This window comes from Rhopalosiphum padi, chromosome 1 (genome assembly GCF_020882245.1).
Source record: "Rhopalosiphum padi isolate XX-2018 chromosome 1, ASM2088224v1, whole genome shotgun sequence".
NCBI classification, from domain to species: domain Eukaryota; kingdom Metazoa; phylum Arthropoda; class Insecta; order Hemiptera; family Aphididae; genus Rhopalosiphum; species Rhopalosiphum padi.
This window is the reverse complement of record NC_083597.1, coordinates 68,802,474-68,823,056: the sequence shown is the minus strand read 5'-3', so window position 1 is coordinate 68,823,056 and position 20,583 is coordinate 68,802,474. Positions and strand designations below refer to the sequence as shown.

The 20,583-nt window shown below is 23.2% G+C and overlaps 1 protein-coding gene across 2 annotated transcripts in view; it reads right to left on the bottom strand.

The window, feature by feature from the left end:
• Nucleotides 1-11,684, bottom strand: part of LOC132932455 (carbonic anhydrase-related protein 10) — a 110,593-nt gene extending 98,909 nt beyond the window's left edge. Inside the window, exons 1-2 of one of the 2 annotated variants that reach the window (XM_060998838.1) lie at nt 11,474-11,684; nt 10,882-10,970 (exon numbers count right to left, since the gene is read on the bottom strand). In XM_060998838.1, the coding sequence (XP_060854821.1) occupies nt 10,882-10,948 (67 nt within the window). In that variant the 5' untranslated portion in view covers nt 10,949-10,970; nt 11,474-11,684. The remainder of the gene's footprint in view (nt 1-10,881; nt 10,971-11,473) is intronic. The other variant, XM_060998837.1, reaches the window with a different exon arrangement.
• Between the last annotated feature and the right edge of the window lie 8,899 nt (nt 11,685-20,583).

Sequence of the window (20,583 nt, the reverse complement as noted above, 5' to 3'; positions counted from 1 at the left end):
CTATATCCTATATCAGAAGGGCCGAGAAGAACAACTGCAACTGGACATGTTATCGACATTTCTATATTTTATACACATATAAATATAAAACAAGTTTCATCTTACCTACCTTTAATGTAGGTATTCACCTTATTATATTCAATAAACGTGGTGTGACTGAAATTATACACTCTCTAAAATCATCACATCTAACCTATCTGAATTCAGAATTATTATTATGATTATTAATATTAATGGGAAATTAAATAATGTAATATTATGGTAAATGCAAAGTCATTCATGCTTAAATCTAGCACTATAAACAATTGTATAAAAATATAAATAAATATAATCATAAGTTGTAATTTCATATTTTATATTTAATACTTAAATTCCATACCTATTTTAATTTTTTAATAGTATTAAAAAAAAAATAATAATAATGAAATTGTATTTTAAATAACGGAATAAATTTATATTATATGAGTGTGAAAACAATAGTAATTAACAGTAAAGTTTTAATTCCTAAGAAAAATAATTGTGCATGTGCATTTTTGATATTTTTAGGTTGCCGTAGGAAAAACGTTAACAAACTTATTACTAAATTTAATTATATTTTTATAAAATGAAATTTTTACACTTTACTCGTCTTTTGTTGTCAATATATTACTTCAGTACAGATTACGAATTACGATAAATAACTAAATACCATAAATTAAGCTAATAGTACTTATGAAAACAATTAACACGATACAATGTACTATATACAATAAAGTATATATATATTATGTATATATTTTAAATAAAAAAATAGCATTAATGATAATAGTATAAATATGTTATAGTATACTCAATGTAGAAAATTAAAATACCATACAAATTCTCGGGAAAAATTCTAAAATTGTATATGATAATAAATGTATAAAAATTTGTCTTAATAGTTGTTTTCTTATTATATAACATGCATGCAATATATTGATGATAATTAATAAAAATACTCTAAAAAAAGTTATATGAGTAAAATTTCATACGCATTAGCTTCCTTGCAATTGTATACATTCATATAATCATTGAGATACTGATTTTCGTTTAAAAGAATGAAAACCAAATTGAGTATATGCAGCGAAACGAATGCACATCGAATTTGATAGCACTAGATACACACAAAAAAAAAAGATTCTTTGTTCGTCCAGCTAAAACAGACAATTGTAATTGGCAATACTTCCGAATTTTTTAATTAAGATTTTTAGTACCATTTCTATTGTATTTTTATTGTCTCTTACATCTGATCAAAGAACCGATTAAAACTCTAACAATAATAATAATAATATCAAACACTTGGTCACCATGGTTTGAGACTTGTCTGAATATAAATATATATATTTATATATATACTTATATACGGATTTGTTGGGTTAGGAATGAGGAGCTTAAAATTGTATTTTAAACTCTGTCACGTCTCGCCCTACCGTTCTTTCATGCCGTATGCTGCAAGCCTGTAAATGTCTTTACTTCAAATAACATGTAAATTAGATTACTACACGAAGGCTTTTTTTGCTTTTTAAAAATAAAACTTCGACAACACAATTGATCGTGACATATTATGTTTGACTTTTGCGACCCGAGACCAAAAAAAATATTCCATGTATATGAGGCAAATAGAACTATACCTACTATCGGCGAAAGCGTTGACACATGAATGCAATAAGTGTCTTCATTTCTCTGTATTTTCAAACTAAAAAACAACATTATAGGTTATAAATTATATATACATGTGTGTGTGTGTGTATAGTGTAATAGTCGTACTATCCTCAAAAAAACAATGCAATTAACCGTTGAATAATTTAGAACAATATATCTCTGCATTTAGTCAATTTCGCATCTACTGTTTGCTGACAATATGATATATTTTATTTTAGTTAGTTATTGAATTATTTCACACAAAAAATTATGATTTAATATTAGGTAGTTTATATTAATAACATAAATATATAATATTAGTGTTTTAAAATAATTATGATTACACGATGAGGTAAAAATATAATTATTTTATCAATAAATGTAAATATCAAAATAGGTGAATCCTAAGGTACCTATACCAAAAATAAAACATGTACAATAATTGTATAAAATAAAAATTGTTAATTATTATACTTAACAAAAAATATAAACCATATTTTAATTTTTCGGTATTTTTATTATCCAAGTCAAAATTTATTTTTAAAATCATTAGGTTTTAAAAATAACATTTTTTTTTTAATTTAATAAGCTGTAAGCTATGAAAACAAATAATAAGAAATTATTATAAAAATCTATCTCTGTAACTTTTTATTGTTTATCCATAAAAATAATTTCCATGATAGAATGCATAAAAATGAGTTATAAAATAAAATAGTGAAACATTTAAAATGTATACTTTATAATGTAATAACACGATAATATAATGTGTTATATTATAGAAACTCGATCAATTTCTATGATAACTTTTTTTGTTTACAAAATACTTCTACGGTATGTAATATAACTGATGGGAAACCTCGATGTTAATAACTTTTTGCAAATCACTATTACGAGTACACCTACCCGCTAGTTTAGAATTTATTATAACAGTTAATAACATTCTCATTTTTTTATTTTTCAAATTTTGTACACTTAAAAGTAGTGGAAAATGGAAGTTAATTTTAAAAAACAAAATATTATTGTATTTAATAAAAAAAAAACGGTTTTACTAAAAAAAAATTCTACAACAATTTTAAATAGCAGTATATAATACAAAAAAAAATATTACTTAAGAAATGTGAATACAGATTTTTCTTGAGACGTTACAACTTCTTTATAAAATCTATGCATTTTAAAAACACACAAACATAGTTATACCTTATACATAAATCGCTTAATAATGACTAATTCAAGAAGTAATAACATTATCACAATAGAGTTTAAGAATTTTTTTTACTAACATCATTATATATTATAATCACTCCAAACAAAAAAAATCTAAATAAGATATAATAATGATTATAATAAAATAACATTGGAGTTGGTTTTTAATGATCTTAAGCAAGTAATATGTATTAGCTATGGTAACATACACTTAGGGCCATGTTTCTCAAACTTTTTTGTCATGCCCCCCCTTACATTTTTTTAAATAATTAATTTTTTTTTTTAATTATATATTAAAATTACAATTTCACCACCCACGGGTCATATAGCCACGGCTACCAATTAGAGAAACACTGCTTTATAGAGTGCATAATATGTATTTTAAAATTGAACATAAATATATTTTAAAACATATTATATTATTTTAATTTATTAATTTTTTAATTTAAATATTTCTCAAAAAGTTATTTACTCATGCCAGTTTATATTATTTAAATTAAATAAAAATTAATATAGAACAAACCTTATAAAGTAATAATTAAATTTTTTTTATACTTAAAATAATACATTTTTATTTTAAAAACCAATAATAATTGTGTTTTGATGATCATTTATAGTTTTTGGAACATTTTTAAAGTGTTTCTGATACTTTATGGAATCATAATCATAACTAAATGTCAGGGAAGAACATAATTATCCTATAATTTCATTAAATTTATTTAAATTTATTAATTCAACTCGGGTATAATATATTTATAGTATTAATAAACTAACAAGCTTACGTAATTTATACACAATAATAATACACAATACAAACCGAAGACAATATTTCTACTTCAAGTTACGTTTAAAAAAGCAGCGAGACGTTTAAACGAACAGGATAAAAAAAAAAATCGCGTAAAATACTTTCATCGAATTGATTGAAGAGTATAAGCTTTGGGCGTTCCGCTTAAAAGATATGAGGCTATTTTCCTATCAAGATATAAGGTTGATTGACAGTATTTTACTCACCTACGATGGGTGAAAGAGAGGTAAAAAATGGAGAAAACCTCCGTCTACTGTATTTTTTTTTACATTTTCCCCTTTTATTTCACACTGAAACAAAAAACTCTAGTTGATTGATCGAATGTGGGTGTAACCACATAAAATCTCGAACAGTTTTTGCCACTAATTACAGATAGCAATATATTATAATATATATTATGTTCAAAGGTAAATATTAGAATACAAACCGTGTGAAAAACATATAGCACACATTTGTGTTTTTATGTTAAAATAAAAATATCCAAGTGTCTTAACGTTATTGCTTCAAAAACTTTGATAGACTCGGTTAATTATGGTAAAATTTCTATTCATAAAACGCTGTTTTTCACCAACCACTGGTGTATTATTAAATCTGACTGACAAGACAATCTATCAAAGTCTACTTACTGAAAACTTCCTACAATATAAACACATTTCCCCGGAAAAACAACAGATTAATTCACTTCGCTCTTAATACTTTTACCACCTCTAATATTATAGAGCCTATTTTTTTTGCTCCTGTGACATTGTACGTTAAGATTTCTAAAAACAATTTCTTTTTTTTAATTCAAATTTTATTTTTATTTTAACGTATCTATTAGAATATAATATAATTGTATATTTAATGTTAGTTCAATTTTCAAACCTGCAATACATATATGTACTATGTAATTGACTAGTTATATAAAACATAATAATTATTACATTGTAAAATAAGCTTTGAAACTTTGATTGATGTGCACGTATTATAAATTATTATTATCTTATATAATTGTATTTGTTTAAGTACAATTATTTATAATAAAACTATATTATAGTATCTTATTTAACTTATAAAACAATATTATATAGAATTAATTTGAAAATTTAAAAAATGCTAAGTTACGTAATATTAAATGTCACTAGTCAGGTAATTTCAATAAAAAATGATTTAATAAAAATTAGTTTCAATTAAAAATAATACGTAAAAATCATTATTTACTTTTAAAAACATCAAATTATAATTTAACAATAATTTAATATATAGTTATAGTAGCTTATCCAAATGAATTTTTTAATTATATTAAATTCATCATTTTTAGTTTATATCATACTTTTACTTCAGCCTCATACATAGTATTCAATTTCTACAAGCAGTCATGGGGGACAAAAACTGCATGTTCACAACATGTCTGCGTGGAAAAGCTTTTCCGGGAAGATAAAGCTTCGGTTTGTTCAAGGGTAAAGTGGAAACGAAAAAAATAGAGAGAGGGAATTACTGTTTAAAAGGTTGGCATTTTAACCGGAACTGTGGGAGGAGGTTAGTTTTCTTATCTAAAACAGGAATGAATAATGATTGCCCAAGACCGGAACAAACGTACAAAACGCTATCCTCTGAGTTATATTTTCAACAACAAAATCAATTGTGTCACCAATATTTTAAAAAATAAATAAAAATACATCACGATAAATTATTGATAACGAATTTAGATGTATTTTATTGCAACATCAGGAAGGCAGTCGAAATGTCACTATTATAAAATATAAGTGACCCATTCTACATATTATGGCCATACATTATTAAAACGATGAATTCGTAGCTCGCGTTCAGTATAATTTATATTCCTTATAAACCTTCTTAAATATAAAATCGTATTAATAATATAGGTAGTGGAACACAATAAAAAAATAATAATATGATGTTAGAAGAACCAGATTTGCTTTATTTTACATATCATATTAAGTTAAATACATATTATCATATAGTCTAGTCCACAACAACAGCCATTAATCGAATGAATATTTGATTCATTGCTATTGATTATTCCATTCTATGAAATTAAATTAAAGGAACTATGTAAACACATACTATTATATTTGTACGCATTTTATTTCTCATCTATACTTCTATTTAGTTTGATCGATATTGGTATTAAATAATTATATTTCCATTTACCTATCAATAATATTAGGATTACTAATACCAATTTAATTTTTGCATTGATTAAAAATCATATAACTTGTTAGTGAATGGATTTCCATAAAACTAATTAATGGTTATAGAATTTTATTCTAATTTTAAGCGCTCATAAAAATCAACGATAAAAATTAAATAAAAAATTGTTCACTGGAGTTTCATATTATATATATATATATATATATATTGTAGTATAAATTATATGAAAAATATCTATATAAAGAGGTTATAATCTATATGAAGGAAACTCTTAAAGTACTCCCAATAAAAATCTATCGAAAATAACTAAAAAAAACATTGTAGCACATACTAGAGCTTATTGAAATCTGAAAATTTCCTAAATATGTGAAAAGTTAAATATTTAATTTCACATTTATGATAGGGTTAGTATTATTTAAGTGCTTATAAAATTAACTATTATTTGACCTCAAAATGAGTTTTAAAGAGATAGAGTACTTAATGTGTTAAATGAAGTGAGTGCGAAGAAGAAAATTGCCGGTTAAAAGTGGTTTACCGTGATTAGAGAGCATCCATCAAACCGACACTCCTGACATCGAACTTGTCTGATGGCTTTTACCATGTCTGCCACAGAAAAAGTTTTTCGATTCTCAACTTTTACGGATCAGTTAACCAGAATGAAAAACTTCGATACGTGGAAAAAAATAAAAATGCTTAACTGGCTCATAAACTTAAAACTTGCCTAATTGTAAGTATCTGACAAAACTATGTAAACAACATTAATCTAATTCAGAACATTTTTCAGAATGATAGACCTAAATGTTTAGTTATGTAACAAATTTAATTCAAAATATTTTCAATTATAAATATTCACATGGTTGTTTAGATGAATTATTTTATTTTGTTTCGTAAAGAAACTTTTAACCTTATATAGTAAATTAATAAAACTAAGTGAAAATCTTAAATTGAAATCGTTTTAAGATAATTTTAATTTTGAAAAAAAAATTTATTAAAAATTCTAATAATTTTCAGACATAATATTGTATTACATAAACTGTAAATACGGTATATTATAATCTTATTACTAGCATAGTTACATTTTAAATATTTATAAAATAATTATGAATATACTTTGCTTAATATTGCAATGTTTTTAATAATCTAATTATTTTAAAACACAATATGACATATTATATATGTTCAATATATAAATTATACCTTAACTAAATACTAAATAGTGGATTATATATGTTTCTTAAAGTTTCTAGGCAGTATTATTCAACAATTTCAGATATTACGTCTCTTTTCTTGTGATCGTATAAGGTTATTCTGGATAGTTTGTAAAAGCCAAAATAAGCCTTTGTTCTGAGAAAATCCTGTTAGAAGTTTACAATGAAACAACTTTAAATAGTTATTTCATGAAAACCGTTCAAGAATAATAGATTTTTTAAGCTTTTGATTCACATAAAGTGTAATCTAATTGTTTACATAATTTTTAAATATTATGATTGTAATACTTGTTAAAGAAAATAAGTACAATTGTTCAAATTTTAGTTTTTAATGTCATAGTATAATCATATATAATAAATATATACGTATAATTTATATGTATAAAACAATCATTAGAGAAGTGTATTCAAAAAAAATTTAATATTGAGTCATTCAGGTATTGTTTGTTAAATATTTATGAATTATTAAATAATTAAATCTTTAAATCATTATTAAATACAATTATTTTTTATGAATTTGTAATATATAAATTAGTACTTTATTATTTTTTTAGTATTGTTATTTTTATAGATTTTTCAATATAAGCATTGGATTGAATTAGTGCATAACCATAAAATAAAACCCTAGGCTCCTATAGGTCATCTTCATAATATCCGACTACTAATACTCTTGTCTCATTACTTATTAACATTTTATTAAATTTAATAAAAAAAAAAAACAATTTGCTAAGACACATCTATTAAAATATTATCTTTAAAATGTTTTTATGAATATTATTATGTTTAGTTACATGTTCTTCTAACCTCTAAAATCCGTGTGGTCATGGTAGAACTAGGTATTGTAATATAGTTTATCTTTGAACTTGGAAACCTAAACATATTTTACCAGACGACAAATTTTGTCTAATAACATACATAGAGCCGGTGATGACACTGTTTTATCCTCTCGCCTAACACACATATGAGAATTCCTTTCGTGGTTGTCTTTGCTTAAAATTCACAATAATAAACCATCCTTAGTTCTACCCCGGAAAACAAACGAGAACACTTGACTAAAGATATTTGATAACCCATTATAAATTATTCAACTATGTCAACATGATCCACATTGTATACATCACTTGTATATTACATACTTCCAAAGCATGCACAGTCACCAAAATATTCAAGAAATGGACACGTTTGCACTTTAAACTTACTTAGTTGTTACGGAAAGTAATTAAAGTATTTTTTTTAATATTGCAATATTCCCAAGTAATTTTTTTTATTAAGAATGTATACGTTATACCATATTATTATTAATATATTCATAATCAGGTTCTTTTGTAAGGTTTTTTTAATTTATAAATTAATACTAAATTATTTGGTTTAGGTATTTAAAATAACATGGTTTTATTAAAAATTGTAATAGTTAAAATTATATTATGATATCGATAATTTATCATGTTCTTTATCAAATTAGGTTATGATTAAGATAAAAAATAAAAGCATTTTCGTTTATAAAATAGAATAAAATATATAAATAGTAATCATGGTATCATGGTACATAATATAACTGTTAAGTATACACAATTCAATGAATAAATATAATTTTAAAAATTAAAACAAAGAAACTCGCTCTGCTGTCTAAAGTGTATTTAATTTAATTCGTATCTGAGTAATCAGTTTAATAAAAAAGGATGTGTTAAAGTTAGGTTTAAAAGTAAATTTTTGTAAAAAAATTCTGAATGAAGAAAACAAGTTGATCAACATCTATTTGAAGGATACTTTATTTTATATAATATATAATTATTATTTAAATTGTCTTTATTTGGTAGGTTGAACTAATTGTTACCGAAGTACTCGCATAAATAAGTCAATACTGATAAAGTTATGTATCGTAGAAAAGTGTAACTAGGTTCATAATATGAATAGCGTAAACTTTAAAGTCGGGCTAAACATAATTTTAAAAATATAATACTTTTTGTGGTAAATAATAATACTTGAATTATGAGAAGTTTTAAATCTTTACGATTATTATTTTTTGTATTACAACGAAATAACTAAAGTGATTAAGAAAAATTAGTTAATTTTTGTTTATGTATCCAAGCTTGTTCGAATTTCAACTTCAAACACCTTAAAACCATTAACACACCTCTTCCACCTTCAAAATAGTTTCGATATTTTTCATAATATTTTTAAAGATAAATGTTAAAATATAAACCGTTTTAAAAGAAGAAAAATATTCCAAAATTCTATCATAAAATAAAAATATTAATGTAAATATTTTGTGAATATTTCAAGACTTCACAATTATTTTTCCTTTTTAACCGATATCTAATTTATCCTAAACTAATATCCTCGTTAACTCTCAATTTTTTCAATGATTAAGAGGTACTGACATTTTTTTGATTTCCAATACCGTATAATTCAACCAAATTTAATCAAATTATTATCAAAATTAATAACCTTCCTTAATATTGATGACTGTATGAAAACTTCAAGGAGACACAAAATATACATACGAAATAATAAAATCAATATCATTATAAAACCAATAATATTATATTCCTCCTACCACAAGAATTTAAATTATATTCACATTGAATAATAAAAATATAATAATACATTAAATGCATTAAATACATACATTAGTTCACCAATTTAAAAATATAAAATGTATAAGATAAATTATTTATAAAATAACTTGATATTTTCCAAAATCTAAAGTATTTATAAGAATCAAATTATGATATTTACATGTATTGAACTTTTTTTTATTTAACCATTTTACGCAATGGTTGTCTGTTCTTTGTTTTAAGTACTTCAATAGATGAATAATTGTAAACCAAGAAAATAATGATATTATTTTAATAGAAGCACTGCTACCAATTACAATACTTTCATCAAAAAAAAAAAAAAAATAATAATATTATTATTTTTAAATACACGTTGTCTGCATATAAAAACATATTTTATATAGTATATTTTATTACTTATAACAAATAATTAGGTACCTAGATATTTATCTATTTCCAAATAAAATCAAATTTTAAATAATTGCATTCGTTGAGATTAGAAATTAATAAACAAAAATAAAATTTACTTTAAATAAAAAAATAATCATTTACAAGAATGGGTTTAAAAGGGTTAAGCAAAATCTCAAGGGTTCGACTGCCAAGAGTGACGGGTTGAAACACTATCACGTTTAAAATCGAAATTCCTGACACTATAAAGTTGTTGCTAAGGTATTGCTATCCTTTAGGGATCTTTTCTCACTAACCTGATAGACCGGATTCGAAAATGGTAAGAGGTAACTTATCAAATTACAGTTTAAACTTTACAGTAAAGAAAAGTATTTTTAGAACATTACACGACAAATTTTAAATTGGCAAAAAAAAAGATTTTTTGTTACAAGAATTAATGTATTATCAATGTAATTTATTTATAGATATTAGATATTAGGTTATTAAGTTATTTTTAGATCATATTATTATAATAGACATTGTTTAAAAAAAATGTAACTTAATTTTAAAAAATCATTGTCTTCGTAAAAGTTTTGTTTAACACAAAATATCTAATTATCTGATCTATAATAATATTCACCAAAGATTACTGACAATATATATTATTATTTATTAATATAATAATTGACGTTTTAATATCTATTGCCCATCAATTCATACATTTTTCTATAAGTAGATTTTTTCTTTAGAATCAATAATAATATACCTAATTAATTTCCATAATAATTTAAAAAATGATTATAATAATCAATAAAAACAATATTTCTCGTATTCATAGTACAAATAACTAATTCAAATTATAACTATTAATATATTATATTATACGAAAAAATTTATTTGTACTCACCCCAATTTCCGAATGCCAGGATAAGACTCAAATGTAATACTAGTAATTTGATCGAATTTGAAATCATGACGAAATCGTATAGTCCAATTCTAAAAATAAATGTATAAATTACTTTTTAAAGCTTTACGTGCCGAATTTGTTTGAATATGACAATGATTTTTATGTTTATCAAAATATATACATACAATTTGAATAAATATTTATGAATATTTAGTGATTAATTAATATAATATATTTAATATGTAATAGCTTTGTAACATTATGTATGACTAGATATATATTTATGGTATATATCATAAAGTTAAAATATGTACACAGACAAATTGATGTAAAATGTAATTAGGTAATGATTTAATTAAAACCTTGGAATTTGTTATAATTTAAAAAAAGGTTGAAGTAATTCAAGTTCATATTTTGATAATTGTTTCATGAAAAATAATAAACCTAAGCAGTTGTTGATATTTATATTTATTATATTATATAATGTATTTTAATATTTTAAAATACGAGTATATTATATTATTTATACCCAGAGATTATATACAAGACTGTAGGTACTTATCACTTATTGCGTCTTTATACTTTAACATACCTGTTTCGTAAGTATAGATTACCTACAGATGTTCTTTATCATTTTATTGGTGATACATTATGTTGTGGACTATACATTTTCAATGCAGGTTATAATTATTATAATTATTATTTTATGACGAAATATTTCGTAATTGGAAAAATGCACAAGCAACGCGATACAGTCCCGGTCTGCGAGTTTAAAGCCAACTGGCCAACGTGCTGACAACGTGATTGGTGTGTCGCACAACCGCGCAGGACTGAAGCGTCGTAATATAAGACGCCCACATCCCTTCGCACACGCTCACTAGACGAACAAAACAATTTACAAAAAAAAAAAATATATATATATAGCTATTCCGTGGTGATTCGTGAATTAAATTTATTCGTCTAAAAAATAAATAAATAAATGTATTAATCGATAACGGTTCATAAAATACGAGGTGTTTCCAAATTAAAGTTATTATTGAATTTAATTTAATATGTCATATGCGGCACTTGCCATTTACCGCGCAAACATGACCCAATACTTCACTCAAAAAAGTATAATATTTCACAGATTTATTAGAACTGCACGGTGTATTTATTATATAGAATTATATCTTCAAGAAATAATAATATCAAAATAAAATTAATAGTACCAAAAATATGTGTACTAGTAATATGACGCACTTTTTAGAACTCAATACATATTATATTATATAACTACTATTATCAATTGTTTTTGTAGTCTTGTTCAATTTGTTTCTAATTTTGTTAAGGATTTGATATTATAAATATATTAGATAAAAATAATATTGTTTAATATAATTTTATTGAATTATGAACATTTACAACCCATGATGATAAATACTAAGCACTAGAAATCTTAATTAATTATAAAAAGCGAAAATATTATACACAAATATTGGTAAATTGTATTCAATTTTTTTATTTAAAAAAATATATATTTACAATCTGTTGTATTATTATAAAATAAGTAAATTTAGTAGCTTAACTAAAAATAATAACAACATAAAATTACACGAAGAAAGAATCCCACCAATAAGAAAACCTTCTAAAAAATAAATTGTTTAACAAAAAATGAATGATTTTAATTTTAATATTTATCAAAAATATGTGTATATAATACCGTAAATTCTATATTTCACACCTGGGTAGTCACAAATTGTATTAAAAAAAATTGTTGTATGCAATTATTACTAACGGTCTCAAAAAGTTAACAATAATATTGTCTACATGACTATATTATTTCACAGATATTTTTCAAACTTATTTTATGGTTTACTTCATTTAAATATTTAAAGCTCATTTACATTCACAAACGTATTCAAGCTCTGAAACCAAAATGAGAAATTTAAGTCATTCCTAAGAAAGTAAGAAAGAATAATGCCCTTTGATGTGTAGATGGTATATCTATCGTGTCTAATTAATATTTCAATGGAAAAATTAAAAGAAAACCAATAACTGATTTGTGAGAAATGAATAATACATATTGATGAGGTAATATATACTTAAACAAACATTCTTTTACAAAATTCTTATTTATTCTTTATTTATTCTTATTTAAAAATGTTAAGTTATTCGTTCAATATGTATTTAAATATTAAACATTAAATTTAAAATTAACTATTTTTCATTAAAAATTGTTTATTAATTTTCATGAGAAATGTTTTATGTATAATAAAAATTAATAATAAGAATCAATCATCAACGTCAAGTTCAATAAATTATTACAATTCAAAATATCACATTTAAATATTAAAAAGATCTATAACGGTAATTTATTGACTTATTTAAAATTTAAAATAATTGTTGGTTATCTTAATTTTTTAAAAGTATTTCGATACACAAAATTGAATTTCAAACGAGTAGTTGATTAATTAAAATTTATATGTAGGTAATTAAAATTTAGACGAGTAAAATATAACAGCACAAGTGAGTGTACCTCACAAAATTTTGATCCACTACTTTGTTTATGCAAACTTTAAGTACCTATTTATAAGTTATAAGTGATAACTAATTATGTACTCGTTTAAAATTATATTTTTTGTAAGTTTTGATTATCAAAGTATTCCGAAAAAAATTCTACTTCAACATTTAAAATTCAAACTGTACGTTAAAAAAAGTAAGAGTTGAAAAGTTATAATGACAAAAAATATAAATTTTTTTCAAAAATGTTGTTTTCTAATGATATCATATTATGTAAAAAATAATATTTTTAATAAAGTTAAAACTTCTAAATAACACTTTAAATTGATCACTGTAAAATGTTTTTATATTTCCACTGTCTTAAAGTTTAATATTTCTATTTTTATAGAATTCTATATTCCTAGTAATTGTGTAACAAATAATTAATTATTTACTATAAAATAACAGATTTAATACCATCGAAATTTGTATGTAAGCATTATATGACATTTATTATATTTTATATAACTTATTGATCAAATTAATAAATACAATTTAAAGTAAAATAAAATAAAAATTTTTAGGTAAAAATTCCGACAATATCAATTATTATAATAATTAAATATTCAGTAATTATTACCTAAAATAACGAAGTATAAAATTAAGACATTTTACTAATTAAACGGAAAAATGTGATATTTTCAGTAATATTATATCTTAATTCATCAATCGTTTATAGAATATACCCATTAGTGAAATCAAGCAAACATATTGACTATTTCAAATTATTGTATTATTTATTTGTTACGTAAGAGCAATTCTTACTTGAGAATTATGTTTAAAAAAACATGAAAAAACTAAGATTAATTACGAATTCATATTAAGTTGAAGACATAGAATAGATAATACATAGACGTTTCAATTATTTTAGAATAAATTTATACTATGTACCTACTACTATACTATGTACCTACTACTATACTATATACCTACTACTATTATACCTATGTATATTTATTTGAAATTTACTCGACTATCCGTAAAATTAATTACACAAAATATAACGGTTTTATAGATATATACCAATAATAATTTATATAATAAAAGAAAATAGTTTTTATTTTTACCTATGGTTGGAAATTCAGTCTTAGTAACTTAAATATTTTAATGTTATAACTTATAAATCAATTAACTTAGTAAATGTAAAAGTGACCTCAGAATAATTTCAATAAATAAATCCTGTTCTATAGTAGTTTTATTTTCAAATGTTCATTTTTGAATTTCATTAAATTCTTATTTCCTCGATGATAACTAAAACGTCATGCCCTGTACATCTAAAATCACTTTTTTCCAACTCTGAGCCGTCTCGTTTTTATCTTTTATGCTTACCCAGACAAATTTATATTATAATTTTATTCCGTCCCTTAATCTGTAGGCTGCGCCATCCGACCGAAATGAAACCGGGATTTGACTTTTATTGTTTTTTTTCTTCTTGGATGAAATACTTCTACGGGAAAAAAAACATACAAACCCTTACCACGCACTGATCTTCAGTTTGAATTTAATATCGATAATTTAATGGGTAGAATAAAACAACTATATACTAAGTTCAGTGAATGTAAAAAGATATTCAGGACTACAACTACCACACAATGTTATAAAAACTAATCTAATATAACTAAACATATAGTTATTTATATGTATATATTTTTTTTACTCACCAATTCCAAAACTAATTAGCCAAGTATTGGAATTAAAACACATTCAACAAGACATTTTGACTAATAAATTTAATATGATTCTTGATAATTTATTTTTTAAGAAATTAATATTATATTGGTTAAGGTTCACAGATCATGATTATTGTCAGGATAGGAAATAAAACCAATGAAAAGAATATCAACGAATAGTCAATAATAACACACAAAAATCTTATTTTCTATAATATTCCTATTAATATATTCGTTTAACCTGAGATAGATAATTTTAACTTAAAATATTGTCTCTATAAACTATATTAATATGTTTATGATTTGAAAGTTTAATCACCTTAAAAAAGTTTCTTAATAGTTTAGATTATGGAAACGTTATATCATAAAATTGCCTAATTTTATTGTGATATACTTTAATAATAATAATATTATTTAATTAATATTGATCATTGGTGGAATACTATTAAAAAAAAAGCATTATACACAAATACACAATATGCTAATTGCTAAAATTAATGTCAATTTTAAGTAAATTTAATTAACATAAATGTCATTCTTAAAATAATGTTGTATAAATAATTATGAGTAAGCAATAAGCATACTAATGGAAAAAACTAATTTATAAACATATATTTTTTTATTCTTAGGATAATATAATTTTTTTATCAATCGAATATTTGTTTATTGGGAAAACTTTTTTTAAAAAAAAAATTATAATAACTACGCGCATTTTTGCCACTATCGTTGTATTTTAAACATTATATCAAATATATATACAGAGTGATTCTTTTATCATAAAACACTCATTATTTAAAAAAGTATTCATGTTTTTGAAAATATTTTTTTTAAATATTTTTTATAAGTTTTTACTTTTTTGAATGACAACATAGTTTTAATTTCATATTCCAAAGCAGAATAATTTTCTGAGTATTTTGATACATTTAATATAATTATAATATGATTTAAATTAACTAATGATTAAATAAATATTTAATCTCATTACATTACATTTAAATATTTTAACAATTATTAAGCCTAGTACATAAATAGGTACGTAATATTTTTAGTATTTTTTTTTCTATGCGATAGAAATAGCTGTTTATTGAATGTAATATTAAAATTCTTATTGAGTTATTTAGCCTTTACTATTATTATTATTTAATGATTTAAGATACTATATTATTGTTTTCAGAAAGCACTGGGTGGACATTATACAGAGCAAAAATAAAATAAAAGCAGGGCGGGAAGTGGTATCTGCTTTCCGAAAGCTTTTAGCGTAAAATAAGCTACATCGAAGGAAATACATTCAGCTCTAATGTCACATCAAGGAACATTATGCACCGTTATTATATTATTAGTGGCATATTATTATACTGCGTGTAAAATAATATATTGTCATCGAAGTTTTTTCTTTATGTGTGTAGTGTGAGAGGAATCATTTTTGATGAGTTTTGGTTCTAATCGTAACCGATGCTTTATCACTCTCTTCTCTAATAAAAAATTACCACTAGAAACTTAAATTAAACTCCAGTTGGTTTGTGGCCAAATTAACCGGCATACTAGCCAAAACGTTTAAATGCATTGAACCACGAGAGTGGTTTTTTCCACCCACCTATGCCGGATAAAAACTTTCTAGTAAACAATCGACGTTAATATGTTTCTTCGCCAGCTCGATTTGAAATGTCTAACTGCTATTTATTTTGTTTTTCTATTTTTCTTAATTCAAGTATCATCCCATCTATAACCATTAAACAATATAAGTATATTGTATAAAAATAAATAAATAAAAATAAGCGGAATTGCTGAATCCGTTGTGAATTAAATTAACACAATGAAAAGTTGTAGGATGTCGTCAAAGGTTTTCAAAAACAAATCCTATCAGTCATTTACAAAAGTTTACCTCAAAAAGTTCTGATAAAAAGGAGTACACTCACAAAAAACCTTTATGATCTCGAATTCCATTTACTTTAAACTTATTAAACATAACCCATATAGTTCCATAGCTGTGAAAAATACTTCACATTTTTACTCAGAAAAAATAATATTAAAATACTGCAATCAACCATTTATGGAATGATATTAATTAATTTAAACGATAAGAATTTTACAAATGTAACAAAAATTAAATAAGAATTAAAAAATTATTAATTTTTTCTACATTTTAACAATTACCTATAAAACAGATAATTTTACACGGTCAAATACGGAGAATGGTTTGAGCAAAAAATATTAGTTTTAAACTATAAGAAAATAGGATATATTCGTTTATCCACTGCAAAGCCAAATAATTAAATCACATTACATTTGTTTAACGGCCAAAATAATCTGATAGGAATAATAAGAACTAGAGTCAAATTTTTTATGCAGCCACCACGACAATGATTCATAAAATGAATAATAGTATAATAGTAAACTATATTATGTTTTAATTTAACAACTAAAATTGACAAATAACAATACAAACATATTTAAATAATGTTGATAAAAATAAAAATTAATAATAATAATTAATAGTATCAATTAAATTATCTCATAATTCGGTTGTTTATATTGAATATTAATTTAAACTTAACTGATTTAACTCTTCAATTATTAAGTGCATGGTTAATTTATGGTATATATCAACTGCATATAAGCGTGGTATCAAAACTATTTTATATAAAATAAATTCCATATTATTTTATTTTTAAATTTTGTTTTAAGAAAAAAACTTTTTAGGTAAGTATTACAATTCATCTATCATCAGATAATTATATAGGTATATACAAACGCCTTGTGAAATTATTATGTTTATTATTTGCATTCATCCAACAATGCATTTTTTACAATTTACGGTTTCCTTAGATTTAAATATCCTAACATCCCATTAAGCTTCAATGACGAGGCAAACAAAGCAATATAAGACGACCCCTAGTTATCTCTATATCTAACATCCAGTTTTTATGATTAGATTATCAGTAGAAATGACGAAACTATTCAAATAAAATATAATATGTTATAATTGATACTTTTGTATAAATTGTGACATTTATTATAACATAGATACTATATTTTTTTTAAATACCTTTTAAGGAATTAAAATTTAAAAATTCTCTTAAAGTCTTGTAAATTATTATGTCTGATGTCTAGAAATAACATTTAAAAGGTAGGTTAGATTTTAACTTATAACTTATTATAACCTACCTATTTTTATAAACGATCTTCCGTTGGTCCTTAATATTTTGTTGTTTGCAGGTGACGCAAAATTATACTTTGATATAAGATCTATTAATGATGCAACTATTTTACAATCCAGTCTTAATACGTTTTTCCAATGGAGTAAGCAAAATCTTCTTTCTCTAAATATAAATAAATGCCAAATAATCTTTTTTACACGTAGTAAAAATTCAATAATATATCAGTATCGAATTTATAACTGTTCTCTCTATAGAAAAAATTATATTAAAGACTTGGTTGTCTACTTTAAAAATTATTTATCATTTAAATTAAATCATAGAATGATTATAAACAAATCATATGAAATGCTAGTTTTCATTAATAGAAATACGAAAAAGTTCAAAAACACTATATATATTATTAATAAGATTTAACCTCGAATTCGTTTCACTCATCTGGTATAGTAATTACTCAAAATAAATAAATCTTAATTATGTTCAATTTAAATATTTGAAAAGAATTACTTATATATCTAATATATATATCACTAAATACCATTAATGTTGTTGAAAGCTTCTTAAGCCTAGACTCACTAAGTTCAATACATAAATTAGCAGATATTATGTTAGTTTACAATATTTTTAACAACCTCGTCGACTGTCTTAATAGTTATTATCTGAAAATAGTTTCTGTGTACCAGCGGTTCCCTAACTTTTTTCCACAGTGTCCACTTTTGAACCAAAATCACCCGCGGTGTCTTGTTGTGAATACCATAAAAGACAACAAAAAAATACTCATTAATTTATTATGATCCGTAGTCCACGATGCTCTTAAAAAGTGCTCGCAGTGCTCATAGTACACCTCGGTGTAGAGTTCGAGAATCGCTACCGTATACCATGCATAAACATAAGGAACTTAAATATATTCGTAATTCCTAATAAATTATAATACCAACAGTGAAAATAATACATTTTTTTAATAACTTATATATTGCGGAATAAGATTTCCGCAAAATTAAATTGTTTGTACTCCCTCGCAACATATTTAGATTTAAGGCTTTAGAAGATTAGAATTAATACAATTTTTATATTAGTATCAATTGTGATAAAATAATATTATATATTTTTCAGAAATTTTACAATAGTTATTAGTTATTACCTATAATCTTGTAAAAAGAGCATTTACTCTTGAGTCTTGAATATAAGAATGAAAAAAAAATAGTTAAAATATATTGAGATGCCTAAATATATGATTTCAAAAACAATATTTCAATCTAATAAAATATAATCAATCTGTCTAATCAAGTTTAAATTTGCAATAATTTAAAACTTAAATTAATTAATCTTACTTTGACAAAAACTAAGTACCTAACACTATTTACTGGCAAATTATTTATTAATTTAAAAAGTTAAATTCATAGTTTAATATTTGTATTAAGAATACGTTCTTATTGACTATACTATAAAATAGTATGAATCATTTTTTAATGTCAATAATCTCCTTATGTATTATCTTCTTTTGTTATCCTATTCTTGTTGCATCAATCTAATTGTGACATTACGCGCAAATGTAACTTGATTCCATTTGATTGTACTTAATTGAAACTGTGTGGACTATTGCAAGTGACGTCGAGAGCTACATGATTTACAGAGGTGGCGATAAATAGCCGACTGCTTAAGGATTATTTATTTAAGTGTCCTTCTGTACAAGACAGTCGAATAAAATCCATTCTATACGAATTATCTATTTTTCTTTCAAGACCAGATTTTTGGTGTTAACTAATACAATAGACCATTATTAACTAATTTGATTTTAACAAATCTAAAAATTTAAAAAATTGTATCAAAAATAGTTGGACTCCGTTATATTAAGAAGTATAACTAGTTATTTTTAAAAATAATAAATTAATTAAAATTTTTTTTAACTTATTGACTTTTTATGGATTATAAATTAAACCTATAATTAACAATGGAAAGGTTAAATTATGTAACTCACAAAGATGAATTTATTTACGAACAACTAAAATACTTATAATTTTATAAAAAAAAATTTTAAAAGTTTAGGTTGTTTTTTTCAAAATTTCAACGAAATTTTTTTTTCTTGAGAAAATATGTATTTATTAAGTCTCAATGTCTTATAATTCACAGTAAAAAAATGTTTGTTTTGTCTACGATTTGAGTTTTTATCACTTAACCTTTCAACCATCCACCAATTTATTAAAACAAATGTAAGATAAACAGTAAATAATTAGATAAGAACGTTTAATTTATTTATATAATTGTATGTGCATAATAATTTGTATATGTAATGTACAAAAAATTAATACATAAAAATATAAAATTAGTAAAGCACA